We start from the raw sequence: 25,462 nt of genomic DNA, 5'->3' as shown, positions 1-25,462 counted from the left end.
AACCTGTATTGCTTGCAGTGCACCTTGCCAGATGGGTCTGCATTTCATTATTCCTCAGCTGCCATCCATGGTCTTCAAAATTGAGGGGTTTAGAGTGTGTGAACAGACATTTGGGTGCTTTGTAGGCATGGAGGGCAGCAGAATACTTCTATGAGTTTTTCTGAGGCTGGATTCCTTGATATTTGGTAGTCATCTATTGTCTGCTCAGTTTCTTGTGTTTGAAGATCTCTATGAGGAGGGAAAAAAAAAAAAGCCAAGTCCTCTGTCAAGGGGATAAATAATTTAATGTAAATAAAGGTGCTCATTTCAACAGAGAAATGATCAAATCACACTTTTAGGTCTCCATAGGAAGACACAAATTGGGCATGGGAATGCCTTGATGGAGTACATAAGATATACAAGAGAACAACAGAATGTAGGCTTAGGCAGATCAGTCTCATAGAAATAAAAGCTGTTCAAATTAAGTGATCCCTGTAGTACATGCTCGAATACATTCATGTTTTCAGCTTTCATTAATTTCAAAAGTATTGTTTTATTAGTTCAATGATTTTCATATACATTTTCTCAGTTGCATCAAGGCCCCAGATGAAATCAAGATGTCCCCATGTAGGAAACTGCTCATGGTAAATGAGATTACTAATCTGAGGAAGTAGTCTTGCCGTGTCTTTTGGATCTGCAAATGTGTCCTCTCCTCCACTCCAAACAGCAATTGGTATGGTTATCTCCTCTATCTTGTACACAGGAGGAGCAGTCTGTAAGAAGGGAAGAAGCCTGAGTAAATGCTGTTGGATCAAAGTTATGTTTAGGGAAGGATTCTGTGCAAACATCTCTCTTTCTCTTTCCTGATATTCAGGGTGTGAAGATCTATAAGTTTAGTTGAGCCATGGAGTGCAACTGTTCATTTTAGTTTTCATGCTTGGAACTTAAGTGACAAGAAAATAATTTGGCCATTTATAATTTCACTCTAGAAAATTTCTGAGACAGTAGGCGAGATAGAAATGGACTGATTATATCTCTGGAGTCTTTCTGTCTGTGGTTAGCAGACAGCACAGGACACTGCAAGTCAAATGTTCTGATTAAAAGTGAAATGATTGTCAGTCCATTGGAGAGATCGCTGTAGCTGTGAAATTCATTTCCTCCCTTAATTGAAAAGCAGATCCTGAAGATTTTGGGAGAATTGAAGAGCACTGTACCCATCCAGTCCCAGGACTTGGGTCTGGCTCTTTGCCTTTTGAGAATGACATTTAAGTTAGCATGTCATTGGACACATCCCTGCATCAGTAGGGGAGGCAAAAGGAACTTCTGTTAGCTGTTTGCAAGGATCGTCCATGCAATGTCTGTGAATAGACTTTTATACTTTTGTGTGTGATTCAGTTGAAACATTGCCTGAGACCCCTCTTTCCCTTGGTAGCATTCACATGTGCTAAAATTTGAATTTTTCTATTCTTAGTTTTACCAGGACCCAAGAATGAGTTCTCAAGGAAAACATATTGCCTTACCTGGTTGTATTTCTTCATGTTTTCCTTAGAGCCATAGTTGTAAGCTTGAAATTGGTCTGTATGTGCTAGCTGTTAAAAGAACAGATAAGATGAAAGTGACAGGAGACCAAGAAGCAGAGTGCCTACGATTTAAGCCAAGGCTCAGGTAGTGGACTGTGAGTTACTTCCCCACCTTTCTCTGGTTGCAGGCTTCCTGGATATTGAGGGTAGATCATAGGATAAGTGGCTTCATTGCCTTTTCTCTTGCTAATTTTTTATCATGATCCTTATCTTCCACCCTTGGTATGTTTTGTTACTTAAAATTTTGCTTTACTACCTTGGGTAACTAAGGTTGGGGTTTCTGTTCATAATACAGAGTTGGGTTCAGTTGTCCCATGGAAAGAGAACCTGAATGTCTATAACGTGTCAGGGCTATTACTAGTCTAGTGTAATATACCTTGCAGGACTGATCAGTGAAGAGTTAAGTACATATACCTGGAATTTTTTGTTTGCTTTGGTGATTTTATTTTTTGCATGAACATGACAAGTAATTTCATTTGTGAGTAGTTGTATGTAATGGAGGTTGAAAGAAAGCCAGGGCCTCTCAATTTAGAAAACCTTTGCTTCAAGGATTTAAGTAGCTGGGTGTGTGCTAGAAATCTCCTTGCTGTATTGTCTCTGCTATTTGATCTTGCTGTATGTGTTTGCTTTTATCCACCTGACTTTGTTAGAGGCTGGCAAAATAGACTGTAAAGTCGCTAGCTGTCAGTGGTTTTTCTCCATGTCCTGGCTGGTTGTATCCTGTGGGACTGACTGCTGGGAATCATTGTCAAGGGTGTCTTCAAGAGCAAATCTACATTCTAGACTACATTAAGTGTGCAGGTGCTCATGGCAGCAGGTGAGAAAGTGTGATGGTCAGTTTCCCAGATCCATAATCTCTGGATTTCCTTGTAGGCTGTTGGTTGCATAAAAAGCAGTAGGAAGAGACTGTTTATACATCTGTGCGCAGTTATACCTGTTGCCAATGAATAATATTCTGTACTGATGTTCCAGCTGGGGAATGTCCTACGTATGTGTCTATTCGACTCTGAGGAGAAAGCAGAAATTTTATAAAGACAGAGACCCAGTGTTGTGACAGAATAAAAATGCGAAGAAACTGAGCAACATACTGCTGCTGTATTAAACCTTCATATTAATGGGATATTCTTTGAATATCAGACAGAAAACGGAGAAGCAGACTTCAGAATAGCTGGTTAAGAGTATGTATCTACATGCCCTCTCCAGGAAAGCAGTACATTCCACGAAGACAGTACTGCTGTGGGATCCTGTGCCAAGCAAAATTAGGGAAAAACCTTCCAACTCTTTCAAAGGAGACTTCCCATCTCACACCAGACCCCCATGCATCTATAAGTCTTATGAAGATTTGGTTTTTTCTTCACTTCACTCCTAGTCCTAAAGAAGCCAACTTACAAAACTGATACATTTTGTTTCTGTTTGTATTTTTTGTAGTTCTATTAGGGAGATGTTCCAGTTCCATCTCCCCAGATTCTTCCTCAGCCATGTTACCTTGCCCTGAGGACCACATGAGTGACTTAACACAAATCAGGAAATATCCTTAATGGTTTAGCTCTGCAATTCAAAAGGGCTGCGATGCCTTTAATTTCTTTTGCATTGAACCTTTGATTCTAACTGCTTTTAAGTGGTTATAGATGGAAAAAATGCCTCCCGTCATTACAGCTATTGCAGTAATAAACATTATACAGGCCAGCTTCTGCACTTTGGCCACTGTAAAGGGGCTTGACACCACAATGTCCATATGCTGGCAAGCACACAGAAAACTCTTCTGTCTCTCCTTCCCCTCTGACTGATGCATTAGTGTTTGTGAATCCCACTGTAGGTGTGCTGCACTCCTCAGCACAACGTAAGGACTTTGTGTAGCTCTGCATCTTGTAGATTGAGCTGTTGGGTCCAGTTCTAAGGTCAACAAAATGGGAAAATACCCCTTACAGTTGTTCTTTGGGACCAAGTTTTGGTGCAAGTAGTCTTAAAAGTGGGAATTTAAAAGGGGCTTTTTCCTGACTTTTAGCTATTCCAGTGTTCAGAGGACCCCAGTGTCCACATGTCAAGGGAAGAAACTGGCAACTGTATTGCCAAAAATAAATCTGACTCCATCATTCACTGTCTCTTTTTAAAGTACATCTGTGTGTGACCAATTCTGTTTGGCTTAGCCCCCAGAGAGAGTACATCTATTGACATTTACAATATAGCTGTACTCTGAATTCAGTCCTTTCTTTCTGGAATAGGAATGTGCCTAGTTTTTGGTCCCATCCATCACTGCCTCTAGTCATGCTGCTGCTGTTGACAGCACACAATGTCCTGGCATTCCCTCAGTCTGCTGAGAACTATGTTGTGGTTTATGTATGTTTACATCCACAACAGTAACTGGGTAAGGAGAGAATGTACAAGCGAAACTTCCAAAATCACTTTAGTTTTACTTTGAATAGGTGTTCTTGCATATACTTACCGTGTTCAGATTTTTTATGCTGCCTCCAGCTATGTAACAGAGAACATGGGCACAAAACTTATCCAAGTTTGTACATAACTGTGTCACGGGTCCTTTCAGAAATCCGATCTGGTGAAAGGCTCCTTTGCAGCCGAACATTAACTGAAGGAAAGGAAAAGTGCAACATTTTTTTTCTTGTTACAGAAGCATTTTATGCAGGAAATTGTAGCTAATAGCCTAGCATCCCAGAGCACTATTCAAAGAGTGCTGAAACAGCTTACCCTCACAGTACCCCTTAAAACACCCTCTTCCCCACAGTGCATCATTTATTCTTCCTTTTTCATATTATTATAATCAATCCTGGAGGAAGCCATCCTTCTATTTCTAGTGTAATGACCTCAATGCCTAATCATTTTTGAAGTCTCAGAAACTACCATGGCTGCTATTGCACTGGTTTAGTTCCTCCTGCATGAGGCCAGCAAAATATTAGTTAAACTGCAAGAGTTGTACAAGAAGATAGAATTTCACTAGTCTCCTGCTTCACAGGGATCTGCTGCTGAAAGCTCTGTAACCTGACTGTTTTACCCATGGAGTTTGGGAACAGATTTTTCAAGAGCACTCAATTCATCCCAAGCTCAGTGTCAGCAGGTCACTTGTTTGGGAACACTTCATCTCAGGCTGAGTGAACCTCATGAAGGTTACTAAGGGATTGGGCCCCTTAGAAGGAAAAATGACATACCCTGAGCAGTGGTTCAGGAAGATTTGTTATCCTAACCAGAATGCTTGTAGCATGTGGGCATGCGGTTACTGGAGCCAGAGCAAAGAACACTTTCACCCGTTGGGCCAGCTCAGGGTATGTAGAAAATGCTATGAAGCCTGCAAACAGAGAAGAGGCAGACTGAGTTAGTGAAGATATCTTCCAAAGATAAATTAAATACATAAACAGCAGGTACTGATACCAGATTTGCTGTCTGTTGTTCATGTTTGTCTGTGCTGCGTGTTTTGCTTACGGCAAGTGTTGAAGATAAGTCCTGAAAATAAATTTATTTGGGAGGCAAAGTTCATTCTGAGGTTTAGAGCATGTCTGGGCATTGCCTTCATCAGAACAGCTTTTGTAGCAACATGTCAATGAGGTTTTCATGATAACATTAATTCCCTCTAAAGTTCAAGAAACACTCATAAAAAATGAGATTTTCAGATTATAGTTTATTATATTATATATATAATATATATATATTATCTGTTTATGCTTTCATGAAGAAATTGTACAATAATCAGCTGAATACTGGGAGGTTTGAGTGTTTTCAACCGATTGTTTGCATCACCAGTAGCTGAAGAATGCCTAGATGGTTAGTTTGTTTGGCCATGGGGTCTTTAAATCTCTTATGAGAGGCAAAGAAGGTAAGATCTGGAGCTGTGATAATATTATGATTTTCCCACTCTTCCTTCTCTTTTTTTTCTGGGTTGTTTACACTAATGAACTGGCAGTTGTTCATTTCTGATCAATATCTGTTCATGGATCTTACATATAAACCATAAATATCAAGAGCTTTCAACTGATGCTAGAAGAAAGTTAGGTGCATTCAGAGGCCATGAAATAAATTAATGCTAAAGGTTGGGCCTAAGAGAAAAGAAGTTAATAATATTTTTTCTTTCCTAATTTTCAGTCTCTGGCACTATGCTTTTAAACAGTAATGTGGCCAGTTATAGCCACTCATGAACTACACTTTAAATTGTAGGATTGACATTAAGTCACATGACTTAGTAATGTTGAGGTTATTTTTCCTTGTCTTCTGTTAATTTTAATTATGTATTATATGTGCTGTTTTATCTTTTTAGTTTTTCCATCTTTAGGAAGAAATTCTTTACAGAGAGGGTTATCAGGCATTGGAACGGCCTACCCAGAGAGGTGGTGGATTCACCATCCCTAGAGGTTTTTAAAAAGAGATTGGACGTGGCCCTTAGTGCCATGATATAGTAATTGGAGTTGGATCAGGGGTTGGACTTGATGATCTTGGAGGTCTTTTCCAACCCAATCTATTCTATGATTCTATGATTCTATGATTCACAAGGAACAGGCTCCCAAAGGAAGTGGTCACAGCACCAATCCTGCCAGAGCTCAAGAAGAGAAGAATTTGGACAATGCTCTCAGGCACATGGTGTGATTCTTGGGGCTGGCCTGTGCCGAGCCATGAGCTGGTCTTTGATGACCTTTGTGGGTCCCTTCCAACTCAGGATATTCTATGATTCTATACAAACAAAGAACTTAATGAAAATTCCTATTGCTGAGAAAAATAGCCAATGACAGTACTTGAAGTACCCAGTAAATGTTCACTTCTATGTCTCTAATTATTTAAAAAGTTAAACTATATTTCCATCTGCTATTAGGTTTATTTGCTTATTAACAGTGACCAAAACTGTTTTTAGAAAAGTTTTGCATATTTTCCAAATCTGAACCCAGAAAACCCTCTATGTTTTTCTAGCTCTCTATGAACAAGAGAAACAAGAGAATCAATGGGGAGACCCACCTACTGATCAGATAGGGACATGAATCATTGTGAATGTGTCCTAACATTACCTGCAGTTGTGCCTTCAGAGTGACCAATATAATACACATCCTTCTGTCCAGTTTTATTCATGATGAAGTACAGCTCTGCTGGAATATCATATTTACCCATTTCATCAAAGCTAAAGGGAGAAACACAAAAAGCTTGCAGATAATTCAGCCATCTCAGTGTGAGTTACTGAATGTCAGTTTTGTTCCTTGCACCCAGCAGGACCCATTGAAGGATGAGGTTGCAGGCTGTGTCTGCTTGATTTGGGGAAGTGGGCAGAGGGACACAGCTATACAGCCAGGCTGCCTGATGCCTTGGGCTCTCTGTGGAGGAGATGCCAGTTTTGCCTGACAGCTGCAGCCCTTGGGGAACTGAATTTAATCAATGCTTTCACCAGCATGGGTTACAAAACACATTTCTTTCTCGGTTGAATTCAACTGTGAGAGATTAGAGATCTCTAGACAAGGCTGCTCGGCCTGTTCTAGCTGAGGTTCTTGCTCTCCCTCTCACAGTACTCCCTTTTCCTCAGCATGATATTTAATTTCCCAGTGTCTGAAATTCCCAGCCAATTCTCCCAACCCTGAGTAGCTATGAGCATCGTTCTTCATCTGATTCTTTACTCTCCTTGGTTGGTGTAGATCTTGTTCTAATGCTGGTTTAGGTAAAAGCCATAAGGCTGAAGCTATCTAGTCCCCTTGGAGTTTCTATGTTAAGTAATTCTCTCTCTACAGAGTACCTGAACTTCCAGAATTCTTTCTGGCTGGGATTAAGGGTCCTGTGTTTTAAAGACCAAGTGTTCCCTCTGGTGTTTCCCATCCACACATCACAGCCAGCATCTGCGAGGATGAAGCCCAAGCTGTCGTTGTGCAGGTTAGAAATCCAGTGAGTAGCATCTCCTAGAAAAGCATGCTGTAGGAAGACTACAGGCCTTTGCCCTGAAAAAGATTAAAATATTCCTATATTGGAGCAGTAATTAACATTGAAGTGCAGAGTTCAGCTTGTGAGAGGTTTCCATCTTCAAGAAGCTCCCAGGAGAACTATACTTAGATATTGTTCTGAGAAACCTGGAGGTTTGTTCCATGCAAGCAGGAACCTTTTTATGACATTTCATAGCCATTTTATGACAGGTCTGGTAAATAAAGAATTTACTGAGGAGACCTGTCCTCATCTCTTCTAGCACTGGAAAGCCAACTTACAGGGCCTATGCTGAAACCATCTACCCAAAGCTGAAAACTGCTGAAGGCGTAATAGTGTATTGAAGACAAAGAAAAATTCATCCAAAGAAGCATATCCACCCTTAGGTAACAAAGTGAGCAGGGCTGAGAGGCCCTTCATCTAACCTTGGTTAGCCTTACTTTGAGAGTCAGGCTGGTCCAAACGGTCTCCAAAGGAAGAGATTCAATTAGGAGAAGGCATCTGAAATAAATAATTCTATAATTCTAACAAGGAGTACTAAACAAAGTAGCAGTACCCAGGATGCTTCAAATTTCAGCTAGACATTTTTATTCCATTCAGAAAATGTGATGAAACTGATGAAATGCATTTGCTTTTCACCAATGACATGATTTCTTACCTCCTTCCTCAAGAATATCTCTGTCCTTCAGAAGCCCAGGAATGAATATTTGTATGCCTAACCTCAGAGGCTTTGTTATCAGGCTTCTATTTTATATGTTTATTACTTAGTGTGTTAATACAAAACCTTCCCAAATCCTGTTTACCAATCCATCCCCACAGCTCATTTGAGCAAAAAAACCCCAAACTGGGATACGACAAAATTATTAGAAAAGTCTAAAATAAAGGCAGAGACAGTGAATGTGCAGACTTCAGATGGATTCAGTATTCAAACCACATTTCTGACGAGATGCTGTTGTGGAGATGGAAAGGTGTGGTACATGCCATTGCATGTGCCAAGGGGAGGGCACCCAAGTAAGAGTTGGGTTTCAGACCTTCTTTATGTCCTATAACTCTGTCACACCTGTATTTCGGCTGTTCCTCCCAGCAGGAATTCTGAAAACAGCAAGAATGTATCCATCCTCTGTTGTAACTTCATATTCCTCACTGGGGTACCCATGATATCTGATAATTTCACTCTGCAGAAAGCCAAAGGAGAGTTTGTTAACACGCAAGTTGTCCTGTTCTGGAAGGTAACCAAAATAACAGTGTGGATATGAGATGTACTGTGGTGGTAGGGCAAGGCCCCTGGCCACAAGGACCTTGGCTGACAATAAATATTACAGGTCTTGTAAAAAGACGCAGCAGAGTCCTCTCCAGACCTGCTTAGATCGTAGTCGTTTGGTTTTTGGCTCCCTATTATGGGACAAAGCAGAACTGTACTCAGTGACTAACCTTTTGGGAGACAATTTGTCATGCTTTGCAAGGCTGATACAGATCGTACCATTCTACAGATTAAATATGCCGCCCTATCTGCATAAGACAATGCTAAAAGCTGTGGGGAGGTCCATAATGAATCCTTTCTTGCCAAAGTGTGGTTAGGCAAGCCATGCAGGCAAGGCAAACAAGGGTGGAGACCTTGTCAAAGGAACTCATAAGACCACCTACACCTAATTTTGCATGTACTCTGAGGAAATCTTTGGTGATTCAGGGCAAGCCATCTTGGATTAGTTTGTGTTGTGAGAATCTGCTGTTTGAAGGAGGAGTTCAACTTCTCCTACCTCTGAGCAAACAGGTTCTTACGGAAGGGCAGGCCTTTGCTTCACTTGAGATTAGAAACCAGCCTTTGCCTCCATTGCAAAGGAATTCTTCTCTGTGGCAGCCCAGACTGTTCAGATAGGAGACTAAAGGTTTCTTCCAGGCTGTTGCTGGAGGGCTCTTTGTCCTCTTGCCAGGTTTGCACTCCTCCCTTTGTGCGGTAGTCCAAAATACCAATATGTGTTGAAAAAGCTGGCTGCAAACATTTGTCATGAGGCATGACACAGCTTCACGTTTATCATGTATCTGTTGAGGTTCACCCTAAACACATGCAGCAAAAGTCTGCTGTTCAGTTTGATACGGACTGGAGCACGTAATCTGTGCTCTTGCCACAGTCCACATCTGAGTCCAGTTGCTGGGATCAAAATTCAGTAGCCTGGGCATCCAGTGCTCCTCAGGAGGTTCTAGGGAGTTGCCTAGCCTTGGAGCCAAAAGAAGCAGCCAGCATTCTCTGGCTGTGCACTGTGACACAGTGCTATGTGTCTGCCCTTGTGCAATATGTCCCTGGCATGTTCAGAGCCAGCCCTCATTTTGGTGGTGACTCTAAGGCAGTGGTTTTGGAAACAGAAGATTGGGAAAATGGGAAATGTAAAAGGGGCCCTTCTTAGCTTCCTGACAAGGACTGTTAGTAGTAATGGTACTGGGAGAGAAGCTTTAGAAAGAAAGGGAAAGAAGGTGATCCAACTTACAACATTCATAAAGCATTCAGGGTTGCGAGTCTTCTTGCACGGGCTTGTGTCTGCACTCAGAATGGAGGGTGCTGTGAATCCTGCTGAAAAGGCAATTCCCTGGGAGCAGAGCAGCAGGAGGAGGCACCACATCTTGGGGCTGTGTGAAAGAGCACATGCAGGGGTGTGCCTGTTAGGAAGGGAGTGGTGTGGAATTCCACTAGAAGACCCAGGTGAGAAATCTCCTGAAGGTTGCCCAAGGTCTGTTTCCCAAAGGGCAGAATAAGTATCTGTGTGAGAAGGGGCTGTGTACAGTTCACCCTGTTTAACAGGTAGGGTTGCAGAACAGGAGAATAAAACACTTTGGGATACCATGCAAGAATATGCCTGAGCACTCTGTAGATTCCTAGAGAACTGTGGTCAGTAGGCAAGGCCAGCTCTTGGTATCAGTCTAGGAGAAGCTTGACAAAGAAGCATGAGTACCTCAGATGACTATCACCCAGCTTGCCTGCCTTTATCTCTCTCCACTCTTTTGCCAGCAGAAGAGGTGAACGGAGAAGAAAGTTTTGTTTGATTCTTGTCTCCTCAGGAATGAGGTGAGAGAGGATTAGGATGGGCTCTCTTTGAACCTACCCTCTCCTCTTCTATGATCAAATGCCATTCCTAGGGCTGTCAGTGGCATGTGGGGGTGAGGCATCAGATAATGAGGCTCATGAAGGGGCCAGAAGTGATTCAAGGACTCTGTGAGGAGATGTACTCGGCTTAGGGGAACATACTTGCAACGGTCAGTGCCAGCTTGTACTTTCATCACAGGATGAGGTGCCCAAGATCAGGTTCAAGTCCTGCTTGAAATTAGTTCCTCTGAGAATATGAAGCAAACAAGGTGGCCATGTGTGGCTCCCCACAATTCCCATGAGTCAGTTCCCAGTCAGCCTTACCTCTCAGCCACCAGTTGAGCAGCCTGAGCAGTGAGCAGTGGATCCCAAGACTGCTTTTGTGTTGCCAGGGGCCTGTCTCCTTTCTGTCTTAGAAATAGCTGTCCACAGTGCAAATCTTGTATTGGTCATGGGGAGGTGAGAGATCTTGCCCTTTCCTGGGTTGACTGATGGCACCAGATGAGCTTTTCTGAATAGAAATTGCAGAGTGCAGTTGACCTAGTACAAGTTTATGTCCACTCCACCTACAGTAAGAGTAGGAGATATTGCTTCCAGGCTTTAGTCTTTATTTTCCAGAATTCAGGTCCATGAGAGCGGGAACACTGCTCTCTGTGACCTTCCCAGACCTTTTTTTTGACATGAAAATTTTGACTTGAATACAACCTAGGAAAGGGAAGAACAGATTCTGTGACCCAGAAAGTTACTGAGTGTGGGATTATGGACTAAAATTGTTTGGAGAGCAAGAGAAGTGCTGACAACTTCAGTGCTCCCTGCCTACAAGACAGCTGGAGGGGATGGGATTTGGGGATGGGATTATCCTTTCTAAAAAACTGTACAAAAAGATTAAAGCATGAAGCTCAGTACTGTGCTCACACATTCTGGAAAAGCCCTTATACATCTGATTTTTGTTGTATGCTGTGCTTGAATGTGGGAGGAGAGAATGAGGGCTGTGAAGGGAAAAGTAGCAGCCATTCTGCATGTGTATAAAGACCATAAAGATCAGGCAGGACACCCAAATGTTCAACAATAGAATCCATGGGACAAAAGGTACACGTAATGCAGTGTAAGGCTTCAGCTCATCAAGGTGTCTTGTAAGATTGCCTCACCAGTAATGACTGAGGACATTACTGCTCTTGTGAGCTTGGTTTCCTCAGAAGAAGAGGACATGACCATGGTGTGTTTGTGTTAGTTCACCTTTCTGTCCATCCCATATTTAACTTTTGATGTAATTGTCAGCACTGAGATACAACCCTGTAAGGTAATGGGGCTCCTGAGGACTGTTTGTCAGGGAAGGACTATTCAACAGGGTTTAGCCTTGCATGAGGGGAGGCAGGCTGAAGGCAGCTGTTGTATGTCCGGCAATCAGCTGAGCAGTCAGCAAGAGTGAGCAAGTCAATTTTCAGTGTCCATGTAGTTTCAAAGTAGCTACAGCATGCATGGTTTGTGAGTGAATTTCATAGGACCTGTGTCTGCTGTACAGTTTTCATTAGGAAGTTAAGCAGACCCAGGAGACAAGTCTTTCTTAAAGCAGGCATTAGAGATGGAGAATGTAATTTTTAATGAAGAACAGAGGTTCTCATGCAGCCACATGTTTATTGAGTCTGCTTCTAGCATAAGTCATCTACTATGATGAGATATGGTGCTCTATGAAGTGTATTTGTACTTGGAAATGTTCAATATCAAGATCAAGAGAAAATAAGAAACTATTCCCTGTCAAGTAATGGGGAATATGAACAGGATTTGTGGGAATGAGAGGGGGGTAACCAAGAGATTTTTTTAGTCTCTAAACATCCTTATAGGATAATATGTTTTGGCTTTTTGTGATATTCAATTTAACCTTTAAAATTGACTGAACAAATTTGAAGAAGTTAAATCTCATGAGTCATCAAACAGTTGAAATGAGGCAGCATTTGGAAACACCCAAAACTTTAAACTTGGCATCAAAACACATTCATTTGATTCCCTTTGTATAACAAATACTTCTTAATTTCTGTTGTCAAAACAGGAAGCCTCACAACTACATACTCAGGCAGTGCAACACTGTTTTGCTTTCTGCTGTTTTGTTCTGTTCTAGTGGGAGTAAAATATACCTCTCTCTCCTTGCACAGGGAATCTCATTTGGGAAGAAAAAGTTCCGCTCAGCTTGTTTCCAAATCACTACCAAGATTAGCTGTGGCAATGCAGAGGCTAAATTATTCCTCTTGTTAGGGCAAACTTTCCTCAATGCACTCTGTCATCACCTGGCTTAGCTGGCATGGCTCATGGACTTCCAGGTATTCACCTTTTAAACGAGATAGAGCAGGCTGAGTACTATCAATCTTGGTAGGCCACTAGTCTCTTAAGTTTTAGGAATATAGACAGGAGATGTGAGCAGCTGTTTCCAACGAGTGAGGTGAAATAACTAAGTAACTACTGGGCATGGTAAACTGTCATAAAAGAACATGCTTAGATGGAAAAATGCTCAGAGAGAGAAATGCTCTTGAAAGTTCTTTAGGTACTTCTAAGATTTAGTGAAACCAAACTGTTATAAAAGAACATGCTTAGATGGAAAAATGCTCAGAGAAAGAAATGCCCTTGAAAGTTCTTTAGGTACTTCTAAGATTTAGTGATACTAAGATGAAAGCCATTCCGAAATTCATCCTTCTACCCTTGTGCCTTAAGCAGTCTAAAATTTATTTCACAGAAGCTGTAAGGCAACCACACACCAACCAGAAAAGCGACTGTGACTAAACATATATGAGAATTTGCTGCCTTACTCACTAACAAAACATACATGTGCATTACACGGCAGGAATGGGAGGTCCAGATTACACACACTGTTGCAATTCTGGGACATTCATTCCCTTGTTCTCAGACTGAAGAAAACAAGTAGAGAAAAATTAAATAGTTGCTCTTTTTCTTCCTTTTGTGCACATCAAACTTATTTGTCTTCTAACTTGAGCAAAGAAGCACCTCTGTGCATAGCAGTAGGTTTACAGATCAGAGAGGCAAAACACTGTCTATTTTTACAACGAACTGCATAAAACCAAGACAGCACATCTTTGTGGAGACAGGCAACAGAGGAAGAGACCATGAACACATATGTACAAGCAACTTACCTCTGCTTTGACTGCCTTGCTTGTATCTTCTGCCACTGTCCCTGCTCCGTCTCCACTAGCAGACTGATTCACTGGCAGAAACCTGCGCAGATAAAAGGAAGTCAAAACAAAATGAGCACTTCGGGGAAGCAGCTGTGAGTGTCATGAGCTGGCAGCATGTATTGTAGAACGTGTTTAAGTGCTGATTTGGCAATGCTTCAGAAGTGGGGAAATCCTTGTGATGAAAAAGATCTTCTGGTTTAATTCACAAACCCAAAATGCACTATGGAGCAGGAGAGTTTACAGACTACCTACAAATCAGTGGTTAGGATGTTTAGCTGGGACCTGGGTGTTCCAGTTTGCTGGGGCTGTGGCAGACCTTGACCAGTACTGTTGCCCAACTGAGGGTCTGCTTCAAATATAATCTTTTAAGATGAAAACGAGGAAGTGTCCAGCTTCTCTCAACATAGTCTCTCAAGAACAGTCTCTGCTATTGCTTTTCATTTGTTTATGTTAACTTTACGATTCCAGACTGACCTAAATCTGTTTCCCACTGAGCATGACAACTCATGAAACCCATCTTATTCTGCGTTTATCACACTCCAGTGCCAAAGAATGCTTGAACACAACATACAACCTTTCTCCCAGTGAGGGAACAAACAAGGGGTCTTGTTTATCCCAAGCCATTTTCATCAGCTCTGAAAACATGGTATCTTTGGAGATCTTTGCCTAATGGCTGAATTAGTTATAGTCAGCCTGAGGGCTCAGTGCTCACTGAGATTGGTTTGATGACCATGGGCAGAAGGACTCGTTCTGCCCTTGGGCAGCTGGGCTATAAACTAAGCAGAATCCTCCTATGTGAGGATCAGCCTGTTCAGCCAATACATTCACAAGTGTCTTCAGAAGAACTTGTGTTTCATCATGGGCTGATGAGCATTTAGAAGAACATCAGATGAAAGGGGTGTATTCTTGGGAACACCATTGCAAATGATATGATACCTTTGACTAGTGGGGGAAGGAAAAGAGTGAAATAACAAGATGTCAGTGAAGGCACAGTAGCAGTTCTGCTTTACATACAAAGTAAAGAACATTGTTTGGGACAGTGAAAAATGTGATTTGATATTTTCTTAGTGAAAAGCATTATAACTTGGCTTCTCTGATGTCTGTAAGTGACAACAACTTTCATTAAACCATAAATTAATCACTCAGACTAATCACATAATTAATCACATGATGCCTCATCCCTCCTCACATCCCAGGGTGAGATCAATAGTCCCCACAATGTGTCCAATGCTGTTTGCCCAACCTGCTTTTACTGATTTTCCAGAAAATTCAACACCCTGCCTCCTCTGTGGTGTCTCAGGTAGTAAAATAGCTGTACGGTTGCAAGCTCTTTCCTAGGTGACCTTAAGGAATGCTCTGGCTACTTTCAGCTATATTGCAATGTCATTTACCATTGAAAGTATGAAAAACTTATAATGTAGGCCTGAAGTCCTCATACATTTCCCCTACAAGCAGTGAGAGAGTTGAAAGATTGACTCTCTGAAGGGTATTTGACTCCAGGAATTTGTATTTCGTGTAAGGAATGTCCTTGTCTGGAGGAGAGCTGTTTTGTTTGGATCAAACTCTAGTTACATTTGTGAAGCAGAAGGAAACAGAACAGGCTTCAGCAGTGGGCTTCGAAGATGAAACAGGCCTGTTGTTTGTTTTGGAAGGGAAGGGTGCAGAAGTGGCAATAGCCATGGTTAATTTGTTTGGCTAATGAACCATTACGCAGAGTGAGGCACTGGTCTTTTGGTCATACAGTGTAACCGGTGAACTGTCCTAGTCTAACAGCTATACCTGCCCTGGATAGCATCCCAGATTTGGCCCACATTAACATTTCATTCAAATGGAGAATGAAGTTGTCATGCTGAAAGGAAACCCCTAAATGCACTGTGTTTCTTTTCACAGTGAAGCTAATGGCATTTTATTGTGGAGGGATGGTGACCTATCATGCTGTAACCTAATAACCATGGAGGTTACCCTTCAACTGAGTGGTTTTGTGCAGTAACTACCTCTTTGAAAGAAGATTGGTAGAGTCATAGTTATCCTGGGAAATTAATAGGATGACAGTTTCTTCAGCACTGTTTTGAAAGCAGCCCTTTTCAGTAGTGGTCAAAGTGCTCTAAATACCCATGGGGTGGAGATAATGGATTCTTTCTAGCAATGTTTGGGTGCTTTTCATTTTAGTGTTTAAACTCCGGAGAGGCTGCTCAGAGCCACGATAAAGGTCAGAACAGCTCAACTGTGTGGTAGCCAGTAGCTTACATGGAAAATAAAAGGAGGTGTGAGATTCCTGCTGGGTTCAGGGTATTACTAAAGTGTCCTGTGAAAGTGTTGCCAAAATAAAATCGGCTCCTTTCTCCCACACTGGAAAGATCATGTACACAGATCCTGAAAGTGTTGTCAGCAGAGATCGAGTTTGTAAATATTTCCCTATCTCAGGGTGGGCCCTGAACCCAAGTTTCCCAGCTTCCAAGTGCATGCTTGAACCATGAGACTGGCTATTGTTTTCTGTTGGGTCTCCCTGTGTCCCTTGCTCTTCCTCATGAAAACAGTGAGCAGTCCTGTTTAAAATTAAGACAAACCATCTTCTTTTCAGGAGTGAGGATTCTTTTGTATTAACTCAGTTTTTGCTTTATGGTTATCATCTCATTTAATAAGAAAATTAATAAATACTACAACTGTTAGAGTTAGTCTTGGCTTACACTATGCCTTTAAATAATTGTCAACCCAATAAACTGAGAAATAATATGAAGAACTGAAAACATCTTGAGATCACTGAATGTATCCAGAGAAAGTAAGTGCTTTTGTTACTGTTAACAGCCTAAAGAAGAGAGCAGGCTGCAAGCAAACCCTGTCCTCTGTTAGCAAAGTATGGTTATCGCAGAATCTAACCTGTATCAATCAAGAAAGTATTACAGAGCCACGGGGTTGCCAGAAAATATGAAGTGCACTATCAGGATGCAAAAAGCATTGGAGTAACAGGGAGTGTGCAGGAGGAAGCCTTTCTCTGCCTCCAGATGCAACAGAAGGGGTTTTTTCATACTGAATGAAAGTGAATACTGTTGAATGAGTCAGGTAAGGCTACTGGTTGTGGGTTAAGGATATTTCTGCATCAGATCAATAATTTCATTGTACATATGCAAAGGTGCATCCAATCCCCAGATAAAATCCAGGTGTGCCCATTCAGGAATCTTCTTGTGATAGATAAGCTTCTTAATTTTAGACAGTAAAATGGCTGCATCCTTGGGATCTGCGAGCAAGTCTTGTCCTCCAGTCCACACTGCAGTTGGCACAGTCATCTCTTCTATGTTGTAGACAGGAGGAATAGTCTAGAAAACATGAAGCAGTACAGGAATGAATGTCCAGGAGAGCACAGAAAACTTTAAATGTCCATTTTGGGCTTTCTTCTGTCACTTTTCAAAGTAGAGGTGCCTAAACCAAAGAGGAAGGAAGTTCTCTTGCTCGCCTATCACTGCTCAACTGACAGCAGTGTCAAAGGTAAAACACCTCCTGGGTTGACAAAGAGTTACTGTTGGGTCTTTGCCCTCTCAACCAGGAATCTTAAGGCAAGAACCTGGAACAGGACAGAAGATGTCAGGATGCCTCTGGATAAATCCCCATCATGGTCCTTTTGAAGTGCTGGTCAGTCCCAGAAGACATGATCTAGCTAGAAAACATATGTGACAAGGATGAAAAGGATCATGGAGTGGATTCTGCAGGAGGAGAGGGAATGTAGCTTAGGACTTCTGAGTTTGGAAAAGAGAGGCCAGAGCAAGTACAGGAGACAAGATTATACAATCACAAATAGTATGAAGAAAGAACACAGGAAGTATTTATCCCACTACTTCTCATAACACAAAACCTAAAAGGCATCCAGTGACTTTCCAGGAGCAAGCAAATTCATGTCAAACCAAAAGAAGTTGTGTTTCATGCAAACCATAATTAAAACATGTAGCTCGTAATGACAGGTTGTTGTGGAGACCTAAAGGGTAGGAGGGTCAAGGATGGGATTAGAGTCTTGAATGGAGAAGTTGTTCCTCAGAGTCTTCTTGAGGAAAAAGTCCTTTTGTCTCTGGCTGCCAGAATTTAGGAGTGGCTGTTAGTTCTTCAGTTGTACTCTTCCTAATATTGTTTCTGTGAACTCTCATGCATTGTCAACTGTTTCAGATACACTAGTAGGTAATATGTCTCTATTCTTTTCCTTTAGTTTTCTTTTTCAAAATCCATTTTATATAATTTCTACCCTTACTTCCTCTTATTCCCATTGATAATGTAATTTAAAAGTTTTGCTCTTCCCTGCTCTCTTTTTTCCTTTTAAAATGTATTAAATTTATTATTTCCATTAGTGCTTGTATGCTTTCTCCACTGACCTCCCAAGTGAAAAGTAGTAATATTTTCATCTACTTATATTCTGAAAATGTGTCTCCTCCTACGTACTTCCTTTGTGCTTCTGTGATGTCCAAGGGTGGTAATATTGTTTCACCAAAACATACCTGTTGGTATTTTTCCATGTTCTTCTTTGAACTTCCCCAGTCATAAGCTTGGAACTTCCCCGAGCGGGCCACCTAGAAGGGTGAACAAGAGAAGGGCAGTTATTCAGGAAGTTTGTGTGTTCTTTTCCTGCTGAGCCACTGACTCCAATCTAAAGCCCCAACAGAAGTTCTTCTAAGAGCTATGAAAGAGCCAGTAGTAAATTAATTAAAAATGTCAAACAGTGAAAAGGAGTCAAATGTTTTTGTCAGAACCAAAAAAATCATCTCCTCTGCAGAAAGACCCAGAGATGTCGTTGCAGGCAATTTGTTCAGGTTGGAAAACTGCTAATAACAACTGCCTTCAGCAAGTTCCCCTCACTGCTACTGTCTTGTCCTCTTCTGACAGTCGTGTTGCCATCACTCAGCTCTATGAGTGGCTTCATCTTATGTTTTCTCTTCCCACTCTATTTTAAGTACAGAAATCACCATTTCTAATTCTTCTCATATGCTCCTTGGCTTTGCCTACAGCATGGATTACTACTACTGTGAGAGACACCTTCAGTGGGATCTTAATATTGAAAGTCTGTTGGCTCCCTGAATAGTAATAACAGCAAGGACAGTGAAGACTCAGAAATATTACTTCTGCATGTTTGTGCTTGCCAATCTGTGGTTAGATGCTGAATTACATCTGCGTCAGTTTGCAGAACTTCCCCCGCTGTGTTTTTGGGACCCTTTTTCTTTACAGGTCTAAGTCATGGTTACAAAAGCAACTTCATCAAATCTAATATCTTATTTGAACAGCCAAAAGTATTGTTTAATTTTGAGTAAATGCCTGTGCAGATGTCACTCAGACATACCCATGTGTTTGCTGTGCTGAAAAGTGCGTTCACGCTCTTGCAAGCTCACTGTGCTCAGGGCTCCTTCCTGTGCTGCTCCAGAGCCTGCAGTGCAGCCAGGAAACCAGCCTTGCTACAGGGGCTTCTGTGAGTGAGCCCAGGCTTTATGAATCCTGAAAGTGTGAGCCCCAACACAGAAAGGCAGCTCCCATCAGCATTGCTGCTGCAGTAATACTGTGGCAGTACCTTGTAGGTAAGGGATATAAAGAGTCTACTAAAGAGTTTACTATTTATGGTTATACTGCTGTCCAGACACTGAGAGCTTTGAAAGCAAGAGATGAAACTACATGGGTTTTTACTAGTAAAATTGATCATTTACACAGCAGCCTAAGTCCTGCTCATTTCTTCACTCCACACTGGAAACATGACTAATGTCTTAAGCGAAGCTCTGTACAGAACTGTGGACATCATTTATAAAAGGTACTAGATACCCCATAAGAAGAGCGATATATACATCTGGATATACAGCTTCCAGAATACATGTTTTTACACAAATGCAGCTTCAAATGTACCTGTATCACACAAGGTATTTCTATCCTGCTGGCAAAAGAAAGATCAATGAAAAACAGTCTTTTGAACAGAGATTTTAGTTGTAAACCACAAGTTACATGTGTCTCCAAGAAATAAGCCATGGCTTCATGGCAGGATATCTCTAAACCTCTCTATTCACCCCAAGGTGAGTATGTATTTTGTCTTCCAGGGGTTTGCTCATACCTGACTCCAGTGGACTATGTTCTGCACAGAAGTTCCAGCGGAGGTTTGGGCAATATACACATTGATTCGGTTCTGAAAGAAAATACTCAGTGAGCACTCTCTTCTTCCCTTCCATTCAGATGTACATCAAAACATCTGCTACAGCAGTGTCATGGATTGATAAAACCAATAGAAATTGGAGTGGTGTGATTGGAGACTCCTTCAGATTTACTCCAGATATGGCAATGTGTTAGGTTAAGAGTAGCACTGGAAGAACAATCCCCAATCAGAACATTTTCCAGTATGACTGACAATCTAAAAGAATCTACAGGTGGAAAGTATAGAATAGAAAGTCAGCAATTTAGACCTCAAACTAGCTCGGTTTTTTTCAGAAATCTGTATCAGATCCTATGTGAGAGAGCATCACTCTAGGACAGAATAGCAAAGGGAAATGTAATTGCCTTAGGAATGCATGACTATTTGAAAGGAAACACACTCTAGTCCTGCCAGGTTTCTTAACAAGCTGCTCTGTGATCCCTCCTCGGCAAACACACTCTGAGGCATTTTTTGAAAAATGCTGGAGCAAAATTTTGGTGTGGTCTGACCTAGAGCTGAACAAAGCATGAGGTGCCCAAGTATGTCTTAATAACCCCCTACAGTGTCTGCCAACTCTCTCTCGGGTATCCCCAAGGTATCTTGTGCCTCTGGGCATGGAGGAGGACAAGGGGAAATATATGTACTCCCTACTCTCTTGCAAAGAGAAAACATGAAGTGTTTTATTTCTTCTTCTGCAGTGTGCGAGCATACTAAATATTTCTCATGAGACCAGTGGCAGACACAGTATGAACCAGGAGTAAAATGTGCCCTGGGTGAGGTCTGGTAGAAGGCAGACTACAGAATTTTGGGGGGCTCTGAGCAGCTGTTGACTGCAGGGATGCTGCCAAGTGCTCTTCTGAGGAGTGAGGCAGTGGTCCCCTGGTAGCGATAGGGCAATCAGCACATACTGCTGTCCAGTAGTGGGGACTGTTCCCTGCAACATCACACTAGCAGAAATTCAGGATTTACACTGCAGGACAGAAGGCGAGTTTTGGGAGCAGAAGGTGAAACTCTCAGTAGAGCTGGCAAGAGTTATACATACCACATCAATGTTTTTCAAGTTACAGCCACCCAGACTGAAGAAGACACTTCTACAAAGGCTGGCAAAAGCTCGGTGGCTGCAGACAGGGGCTATTATCCTTGTCAGACCCTCAGTCTGGGGAAGGAATTCTCTTTTGCCAAGCATACCCTGTGAAATACAAAGTAACGTTCACTTAAGAATGTACATTGTTCCTCTTCTCCAGCACTGTCAGTGGTTCTTGCTTGCTTTTCTCCATTGCCAATTGATGTTCCCACAAACAAGAAAGAAAAAACTTGGTTTTGCATTGCATCAGCCTTCTTGGGCATTACTCAATTTCTGTTACATCACTTTTAATGAAGAAGTACGTTAAACATTAACTCCAATTCACAGTTAATTTTAAGCTTGCATATCAGTTGTGGTTTTGTCTACACAAATCTTGGGCACCTTTGAGGGTCTGCATCTCTGTGCCTCTCTGGGTGACCCATCCCAGTGCTGCAGTATTGCCTTCAATAGAAAGCCCAGTCTGAACTTTCAAAGGCTTCAGCCGTAAGGTAAACCTACCCACATGCAAATAAGTAGACTTCACAAAGCCCTATACTTTCTGTTTAACCATTTTAAGAGCTGAACAAGCAAGCATACAGTTAAACAGTTGAAACCAAGATATCACATACCCTGAGTACTTTTTCAGGAAGGTAGAGGAGTTTTGTGGCGGGGCCTTTAGCATACTTAATAGTGGTGACAGGTGCCAATGCAAAATAGAGTTTGATTTTTTGAGCCAGCTCTGGCATTGTTGAAAATGCAATGAAAGCTGAGAAAACAAAAAAAATGAGTTAAAAAACCACTGTTTGTAAATTTTTTTCATTATTAATAAATGCTATTCTGCAACTTCAAGCCTACAAGCAACCTTATTAGTTGTTCAGTGACTATGGTTCAGTCTAGATTTACATGAAATCCCTCATCTCCATGAGTACCAGCTTGTAGGTTTTTTCCCTTTTTGGAGAAATCTCTATATTTTGCCTTTGTAGCTTTCTTGCAGGCCTGTTTAAACAGAAATGCATATTTCTGATGTACATTCATGCATTTCATATGAGGAGAAGTTGTTTTTCTTCCTGTCAGTCCAATTTCATGTTTTCTTTTTTTGTGTGTACATCCGGTCCAAACTGGCCAACTTCTCTGTCTGTACTCTCATCTTCCTGTTTTGTTTATTTTAGTCAACTGACCAGATGCTGTTGGGCACACCCCTGCATCTTGGAAAGAAACAATTTTCATGGCCCACAGTAATTTTCAGTATAATTTTAAGTTGACAGACTTCTGGTAGCAGTGCATTTGGTCCATTATATTTTACTGCCTTTATAATAAATGTAAAATGTACTTTTCACACCTGTAAAGAGTAAATGAGAACCCAAGGTACATTCAGTAGCTCAGTATCTCAAATCACATTTTCCTCCTGTTTTTCTGAAGGATTCATCTGTTGTGGTTAACTTACCGTTGGTAGTACCTTGTGAATATCCAATATAGTACAACTTCTCCTGTCCTGTTTTCTCCACAATAAAATTTATTGCTGCTGGAAGATCAAACTTTGCCATCTCATCAAAACTGTAGTCAGGAGATTGAAAGAGAGACATGCATAAATGAAAAATCAGAATTTGAATTGAATTCCCATTTTTATTAATGGCCTGTCAGCAAAGAAACAGTCTGAACCATTTAGTGTTTTCGGTTCTGTGTTTTCCTGACACTGGATATGGAAGATACTATTCAAGAATTTCTGGGGTAATTTCTCCCTTGACTTTAACAGAAGGACCATAGCTTCAAGAAGTGTCAGGCTGAATTGTAACTGAATATACAGAAGAAACAGAGCTCCTTCCTTGGAATCACACATTTTATACAATTCGGCATTAAAAAAAAAGGTCTGTTTCTAAGCGCTCATTAAAATAAAGGTAAAAATTATTTACATTTTTCCTGCTGCCACTTTTGTGCTATTGTAATATACAGACTAATGTTTCTAATAGCTGCCAAAATTGCCTCCAGGGCATAGGAATGGCTTGGAGATCACCTGTGCAGGTTCCTCTGAGTTGCTCTGCTGCTATGCCTCTAGTTTGAAGAACCTGTTCTAGCAGTAATTAAAGTAGTCTCCATTACTATTACAGTTCACATGCACGTATAGGGGCACCTCAGCAAAAGTGAAGGTAAAGAATGCTTTTTAAAAGGTAGGATTTTTAGCCAGCTGAAATTAATATGTGAGGATGGGCAATGGATATGCCCTTCAATGGTTCTGTCTACCTGAAAGCCCAGAATTCATCTTGATCAATGGAATATTTTTGATGTTTTCGTGACCAGCGATTCCCTCTGCTGTTTCCCATCCAAACGTCAAAACCAGCATCAGCTAGCATGAAGGCCAAGCTGTTGTTGGGCAGGTTTGTGACCCAGTTACTAGCATCTCCCAATAATCCATGCTGGAGAAACACAACAGGTTTCGAAGCTGAAAAGCAAATCAGAAACAAAAGAACAATTAATAACTTTTTTTTTCATTTCCTTGTAGTTGAGGGATATTATTCAATACTGGGATTTATTCCTGCATCAACTAATCATAAGAGCAAAACATCCCTGTGTGTAAGAGAGAACTTCTAAGCTTCTGTAAGGATTTACAGAAAGATCTACCTGACATCTAACTGGGCACCCTCTGGTCATTGTTTGTGTAGCTTCAGCTTGAGATTCTCAACTCTGATACAGAGAATGAAGGTGTGGGATTGTTTGTAGAGGTTTCCCTTACTCAAAATATGAATCAGTCACTGATATTAACCTTGTGTAAGCAAAACCAAAGCAAAATTAGAAGCCAGAACTGCTTTCTCGTAACAGGCTGATTAAGCAGACTACAACCTTTATTCTATTTTTTTTTTTTTTTTAACTTTTACTCATCAACTCTTATTAGGAGGCATGCGTTTCATATTATAATGGATTTTTATTATAAATGGGCATATTTGACATTAATTTTGTAGATCTTGCAGGTTGTTCAGGGCAGCCAGAATGCTCTTAAAATTTCACTCATGTATACAAGCTTTGATGGACATTATGCAAATACAAGGTATCACTTTTTAGAACATGCCCTATCTAGGCTGGTCTTGTGTCATATTAAAGAACTGTACCTGAGCTTCCTTGATTCTGAGTACCATAAGGGATTCTGTTAATGGTAATGGTATAACCATCTTCTGTCATCACTTCATACTGCTCGCTGGGGTACCCTTTGTAAGTAATGAGCTCATTCTAGAAGAGAAGGTACAAATACATTTGCTTGCAGAACTCCATTTCGTGTATTACATGCAAAAAATAGAATGAAGAAATGTTAGAAAGCAGATTGGGCATTTAATCTACATATATTAAGCATCTGAATAAACCATCATCAGACTGGATATTGTAACCCTCAAAAAAACAACAACAAATTTAGTTTATTCTTTTTATTATATCTAGGGTTTTACCATTCAGTTAAAATATGTCGTGTAAAACTTGTATTATACTCTTGCCATATAATCATCACAAGATCTTGCATTCTGATGATAAAAGAATCACTATAAACTCATAGCAGGAGTTTATGAGCTGAGATAAGGTGTGTGGCTGAGGTGAGGAGCTGCCTGAGTGCAATGCTCCTGGTCTGCTGCAATGGAAGCTGTAACCAGTTTATTTAAACTACCTTCAGAGAAACCCAGAAAGCTTCACAACTGCCCTATTGTGAACTGCATAGATTCAATGAGTACTGCTGAGAAGCTGACTACATTATTTTATGAAAAAACAAGATCAGTCAGTTGCATAGTCATGAGGGAAATCACTAGCACAGCCCACCTTAAGATCTGAAGTAAATATTACTTTTGCCCTGTAACATTAACCTATTTGTTACAAAAGAGAGTTGTTTTTTATAACTTGTACTCAGAGAATTACTCAATGTTTTTTGTCATGCAGGACAGAAACCCCAAGATTTTAAAAAGCGACTAAAGACCTAAACAAGTTTGCTTGGCGAGAGGTATTCTTCTGAAAAGCTGGCCATTTCTGATCTATGCTGGTCACCACTAGTTATTTAGAGATTTCTTTGCTGATGAAATGTTGACATTCCTGATGATCATTCTTTCATATATGCAGATAGTGCCAGCAACAGCAAACTGGTAAGTGATGTGTAAAAGGAAATTAACTCTGGAGATTTACTAAAGAAAGGTGTTTGCCTCAATTTCTATCAAACAGAAGATGTGCTCTTAGACATGCAAACAGAAGAGAAGAGAAAGCAATACTATATACAGTGACTACAGAGGATAGGTCAAGTAAAGCAGCTTATCTACCTTGTTCTTTCTAACACTTAGAAACCTCTCTACTGTAAGACATGCATTACGTCCACCCTCAGGTCACTCCACCGAGCAACTTACAACATTCATAAATGCTTCAGGATCCACAGCTCTCTCCATTCTTTTCAGTTCTTCTGAATAAGTAATTCCCTGAAACAAACACATCACAGCAACAAACAGCCATATCTTCTCTCTGCAAAAAGCGATACATTCATCTGTCAGTAGTCCTGCTCTGCACTTGTAATCCAGACAGGTCTCTGATGAG

General features: G+C 41.0%; 2 protein-coding genes across 4 annotated transcripts in view; both read right to left on the bottom strand.

Annotated features, from left to right (window-relative positions):
- Positions 1 to 311: 311 nt before the first annotated feature.
- On the bottom strand, positions 312 to 14,029 carry LOC113949562 (lysosomal acid lipase/cholesteryl ester hydrolase-like). Of its 2 annotated transcripts, XM_027648330.1 has the most exons (11): positions 13,962 to 14,029; positions 13,668 to 13,749; positions 9,935 to 10,073; positions 8,512 to 8,626; positions 7,273 to 7,471; positions 6,560 to 6,669; positions 4,721 to 4,857; positions 4,003 to 4,143; positions 2,494 to 2,565; positions 1,500 to 1,568; positions 312 to 752 (listed from the first exon to the last, which is right to left on the bottom strand). In XM_027648330.1, the coding sequence occupies exons 3-11, from the start codon at positions 10,064 to 10,066 to the stop codon at positions 519 to 521; spliced, it is 1,209 nt and encodes a 402-aa protein (XP_027504131.1). In that variant the 5' UTR covers positions 10,067 to 10,073; positions 13,668 to 13,749; positions 13,962 to 14,029; the 3' UTR covers positions 312 to 518. The 2 variants fall into 2 exon arrangements, with proteins under 2 accessions (XP_027504131.1, XP_027504132.1); XM_027648331.1 differs by lacking the exons at positions 13,668 to 13,749; positions 13,962 to 14,029 and adding an exon at positions 10,852 to 10,921.
- A 2,616-nt stretch (positions 14,030 to 16,645) lies between these two features.
- LOC113949521 (lipase member M-like) overlaps positions 16,646 to 25,462 on the bottom strand; it is a 33,580-nt gene continuing 24,763 nt past the window's right edge. For both annotated transcript variants that reach the window (XM_027648210.1, XM_027648211.1), the window contains 9 exons: positions 25,279 to 25,390; positions 24,016 to 24,133; positions 23,153 to 23,351; positions 22,359 to 22,468; positions 21,544 to 21,680; positions 20,894 to 21,040; positions 19,777 to 19,848; positions 18,188 to 18,259; positions 16,646 to 17,023 (listed from right to left, as the gene is read on the bottom strand). In XM_027648210.1, the coding sequence (XP_027504011.1) occupies positions 16,790 to 17,023; positions 18,188 to 18,259; positions 19,777 to 19,848; positions 20,894 to 21,040; positions 21,544 to 21,680; positions 22,359 to 22,468; positions 23,153 to 23,351; positions 24,016 to 24,133; positions 25,279 to 25,390 (1,201 nt within the window). In that variant the 3' untranslated portion in view covers positions 16,646 to 16,789. The remainder of the gene's footprint in view (positions 17,024 to 18,187; positions 18,260 to 19,776; positions 19,849 to 20,893; positions 21,041 to 21,543; positions 21,681 to 22,358; positions 22,469 to 23,152; positions 23,352 to 24,015; positions 24,134 to 25,278; positions 25,391 to 25,462) is intronic.

The sequence above is a fragment of the Corapipo altera genome, unplaced genomic scaffold, assembly GCF_003945725.1.
Source record: "Corapipo altera isolate COAL_440 unplaced genomic scaffold, ASM394572v1 56, whole genome shotgun sequence".
Lineage (NCBI taxonomy): Eukaryota > Metazoa > Chordata > Aves > Passeriformes > Pipridae > Corapipo > Corapipo altera.
This window is presented reverse-complemented; position numbering and strand designations above follow the sequence as displayed.